This window comes from Bombus vosnesenskii, unplaced genomic scaffold (assembly GCF_011952255.1).
Source record: "Bombus vosnesenskii isolate JDL3184/JDL3185 unplaced genomic scaffold, Bvos_JDL3184-5_v1.1 scf7180000013395, whole genome shotgun sequence".
Taxonomy (NCBI): domain Eukaryota; kingdom Metazoa; phylum Arthropoda; class Insecta; order Hymenoptera; family Apidae; genus Bombus; species Bombus vosnesenskii.
The window spans coordinates 710,899-715,800 of NW_022883020.1; the positions used below are offsets into that span (position 1 = coordinate 710,899).

A 4,902-nucleotide genomic window follows, 5' to 3' on the forward strand; every position below is an offset into this window, starting at 1 on the left:
AAGGAGAAACAGTAGCGAAAGAGAAAGGGATGGAAAGTGAAGGGTTGAGAGAGGTGGTGTTTAAAAACATTGCTAATCAGATTTAATCGCGCGTGAACAACGCGCAGTTTTAGGACGAATATGTTATATATATAAATATGAATATTATAAAAAATATATATATATTAATATTTAGATTTATATTATATGTATAGGGGGATGTGTTGACGTATATTGCGATTGTGGCAACGGCGGGGTATGAAAAAAAAAAAAAAAAAGAAACGAGTGACACAGGGGACATTTGCGTCATTTTATTACTATTATTAATAATTCATTACCATTACCGATTATTAGCGATGAAGCAAATATTTCCGTTGAATATATGAATTATTACAATTTTTAAACGAGATTATAGTATATGGATTATAGCAATGGGAAATTTAGCCCTCGTTATTACCGACGTCGACGTCTGATCTTACGCCTCTAATTATTGTCGGGTTAATCATCAATTATATTTAATGGTTAATAGTGATTAAGATTTTGCATAGAGTCGAGGTTATTAGAAGAGGACGAGATCTATCGATCGTGTTTCGACGGCGTTTTTTTTCAGTATTAATCGAAGTTAGTATTCAGGGGATAATAAAAGACACAAAAGTAATCACCAGCTCAGATGCGAGTACAATGAATGAAATAAAAATGAAATTAGAATTGGCTAATTGCAAAGAGATGTTGCGGAGGATTAATCGATTGAAAATTCAAACTATCGTGCACAAGAAAATTGAAAAGGGTTGTTCTGTACTTCTCGAATAATTCCAGCATCTTTCCATTCCAACGTTCTTTACGGTGGCCGTTAAAGACTTTATTTCTTAATTAAATTCTCATCGTTTTCCCATTATTTTGTATGCCACTTCTCTTCGAAATAATTGATAAACAATTTACAGCCAACAAGAAGCTGCAAAGTAGACTGTATACATTATATGATAATTAAGCGAACAAAAATATTTATAGTTGTCTAAGAAAGAATTATACTTTTTCCTTCTTTTCATAGATCAATCAGATAACTTTCATTTTTATTCACCACTTTCAATCGATATATGTACATACATAGGTTTTCTTTATCGTAAGTTTTTCGCGCGACGAAGACAAAGTATAACGATGATGTATTGTTGATTAACGAAGGCCTTTACTAAGTTAGATTAAGTTTCTTCACAATGACGAACGAAGGGATGATAATAATGATTTAAATTGTATTTCAACGATTCAGCTGTTTTTTATAAGCGTGATACATATTTTCTATGGGGAAACCGACGATGGCGGATGACGAAGAGGACGATGGAGAATGTTAGAGTTAATTTTCGATCGATATTAATTATTGACATGAATTATATATGCATCGTGTATTCCTACGTTTCATTGTCCTATGGCAGCCGGCATTATTTTGTAAAGAAGAATAAAAATAAATTGACAAATGTACAAGTACCGCTCGACTGATTCTTTTCCTGCATACCACGAATAAAAATATCTTTATAAATCTAAAGATATCTCGTGAATAACTCAATGACTTAACGTCTGTTCGATACAAGGAATAAGTTCTGAAAATTTGTGGAATTTAAATAAAAAAAGATGCAAGCGATTATTTCTCTATTTCAGATGCTTTATTAATACTTCAAACATGAAAATATCAATCAAAATATAGAAAAAATAAAATCTCGTATTACGATACGCATGAATTATATGCTGTAAACAACGTAATGAAGAGTGGGAATAGCAGAATATTTGATAGGAGTGGGTTGATAATTTGAGCTCAGAGGTAGAATGTTAAGAGGTGCGATTACGTCTTTGGGTAGATCAGTCGATTTATCTTGTTTTTCTGATTCTGCTTCCTCCTTCATTGATGCAGGCAATTCTTTCGTCTTAATCTGTTCGCTATTTTCAACAGACTGTTCATCGATCTTTGAAGTAGCGCTCGCAAAAGTGTTAGAAGAACCTGTGACAAATGGAAAAGTCTTCGATTACTTAATTTCTCAATCCTTCTCAAATGCGTAAATCTTTATTATGTAAATATACTAAGAAGTTGGTTTTGATTAGAATTTACTTCGATACGCATCTTCTTTAACGACAAAAGGAAAAATGTGAAATTGTAATTAAAGGCTGATGACAGAGTGATCTTGAAAGATCATTGGCACCGGAACCAGAATGACCTTCGCGAGGAATAAAATATCTGCTCGGTATATTCTTACGCCTCGATCTGATTTCGAGATCCTTTAATCGGGAAAGAAAGTAATCGGTTCGCTCTTACTTTTCGTTTCTGGTGCCTATAAACGTGCAATCTTAACGAGAATCATAATTTATCGATTGAGTTATAAAAACATGGATCAAGTTATTCGTGTAAGAGCTTGTTTATGGTCTGTTATTAAAAATTGGATTATTTCTGCTATGCTTAATTACGGAAAATTTAATTTTGCAAAAAGTGTGTAAGATATTTACCTTCGACGTTTGTTGGTACTCGTATAGAGTATGGATCGATCAAGAGATTTCCTTGGGAAATTTGGAAGACAGGTACCGCGGTCTGTTTGATTATTTTAGACGCAATTGGACTGGTGGCTGATTTGACTGAAATCTCGGTACTTTTGTTCTGCGACGATTCCCCTTCGGACTGCGTCTGACTCGTTAAAAATACGTGTGTGATATAAATTAGTTACTTTTAAAAACAATCTCAGTATATTAAAAAATTGTCGTTAGTATTAATAAAAGTTAATCATACTATGTTCGTTCGCGACTGCTCTTTTTCATTCGACTCGACAGTCTTCCTCTCTAATTGTTGCAATCCTTGCAGAAATACATTCTTTTCCCCTATTTTGTATTCTTGCTGAGCTATTTCAGATATTCGAGGAGCTTCAGTTCGAGCCAAGATCACGCCTTGCGTGTTTTGTGCCTGAGAGAATCGTAATTAATAAAATTGAACGAAAATCATCGAAAACACATCAAATGTTAGTAATACCAACTAATTATTGATTAATGTTCAGATACTAGTAATATCTGATAGTTAATATCCTTAAGTGTAAGTAGTATCAAGCAGCTAATAGTATAACATATTAATAATATTACATCAAAGTAATTCATTGCATCAAATATCGATAATAATATCAAGTAATAATAACACACTGAATATCTTTAATAGTAACAAATATTTCTAGCAAGTTACATTAGTTAATAAGTATATTAATTGATAGTACCAAGTAATATAGTAGTAATAGGTCAAAAAATTATTAAGTGCACAGAATTGTAACATATTCGTGTTATTACCCACTGTTATATGTTCCTACGATACCCTTAATTCTTACCGGATATGGCGCCTGGGGTAGATTGGTAGCCGCCACTCGGAAGCCATTTTTACTGTCAGCGGTATACTGGGTTGTTTGAATAAAGCCTGCGTCATCGACGTAACTGTAAACACCTCGTGTTTCGCCATTCAACGTTCTGATTTCCGACCTTGCAGAGCCTGGAGCGCTATAGCCAAAACTGTACTGGCCGTAACTGTCCTGATACCCCAGGATAGGTGCAGTCGGCTTGGCCAAGCCGAAAGAAACGAGAGAACAAGAGAAAAGAAGGACCTGAACATAGATTATTATTCTTAGACAATTAATTCTTGTTTCGTATCATCGTATTACAACAATTGCACTATTACCAGACCATGAACAAAATTCTATTAATCGCATTTAAACTTCCCTATCAAGTCGAGCAATACGTTCACTCACATTTTTTTGAAACAGCAAATCAAATTACATTCAAATAAAATTCTATTCCCGCTTCTTCATAAATTTATATATTTAATACAGAAACAATCAAATAACATCGTTCGAGCTAATAGACACTGGTGAAAGAACGAACTTATTACTCGATCCGATTACTAAATCCGATTATTAAATACAAGAATCCACTGCAAGGGATCCAGCACGCGAGTTACCCAACTGAAAAATCACTGAATAACGTGAAATCAGCGTAATTTATAAACATATTACGTAACAAGAAACTAATCCGATCGAAATAACATCTGCGAGCGAGCGAAAGCTTGAGAAACACTGCTGCAACCCCGTAAGACCAGCCCACTTGGCCGTAAAGCGAGCAAAGCAACCACCATTCCATTCACCCACGCAATCACACGTTCTTCCTTACGTATACGCTGTTCATGGCGATTGGATTCGAGTTCTTTTAAATTTCGCTCACGCATCCGCCACTTTATATAGAAAACACGCGAGCCTCGAGGGTGTTACCAGCTCGGGTCGCGGAAACGCGAGGATCGGAGGTGCATGAAACTGGTCACGCCTGTCCTCAAGGACTTTATCGTCTGGAATCCGGCTCTTGAACATTTTCACCAAGTATTTTTTTCTCGGTTAGAAACCTGAACATCCAGCTATGCCCTAATATGTACGATCTTCACGGTCGTCTCGCCGCGGAGATCTGCCAAGAATCTTCCATTCACGCCGTTTCACAAAATAATACGTGGATAAGGAATTTTTATGATGTTACACAAGCTTAGGAAAGTAGATAACGCCTGTAGATGACTTTCGCGAATATGTTAGGCACGTTGCGGGTAGGTTTTTCACGCATTTATGGGAAATTTGAAGACGTAAAAATGAATAGAATACGGTACGGAAAATATATAAAATGTACGAACTACGGTACGATACGGTGCGTTGTAACGTGCGTGGATTGTGTAGAGCGCAATTCGCAAGTTGAAAATTCTATGATGTTTTCTCGATAATATTTTGTTTTTACGCAATGAACGTGTGACGTATTCTTTATTTGATATAAACTTTACTCATACTATTAATAGCGAAAAGATCGTTAGGCAGTGAAATAATATCTGTAATTCCAAATTAACAAGAGTGGGACGTCTGTAATAATACAGGAATTAAAGGA

The 4,902-nt window shown here is 35.2% G+C and overlaps 1 protein-coding gene across 1 annotated transcript; it reads right to left on the reverse strand.

Moving 5' to 3' along the window:
- Positions 1–1,621: 1,621 nt before the first annotated feature.
- LOC117237651 lies at positions 1,622–3,996 on the reverse strand. The gene is made up of 5 exons (XM_033501821.1): positions 3,947–3,996; positions 3,324–3,612; positions 2,744–2,914; positions 2,467–2,641; positions 1,622–1,966 (listed from the first exon to the last, which is right to left on the reverse strand). The coding sequence occupies exons 1-5, from the start codon at positions 3,994–3,996 to the stop codon at positions 1,710–1,712; spliced, it is 942 nt and encodes a 313-aa protein (XP_033357712.1). The 3' UTR covers positions 1,622–1,709.
- Between the last annotated feature and the right edge of the window lie 906 nt (positions 3,997–4,902).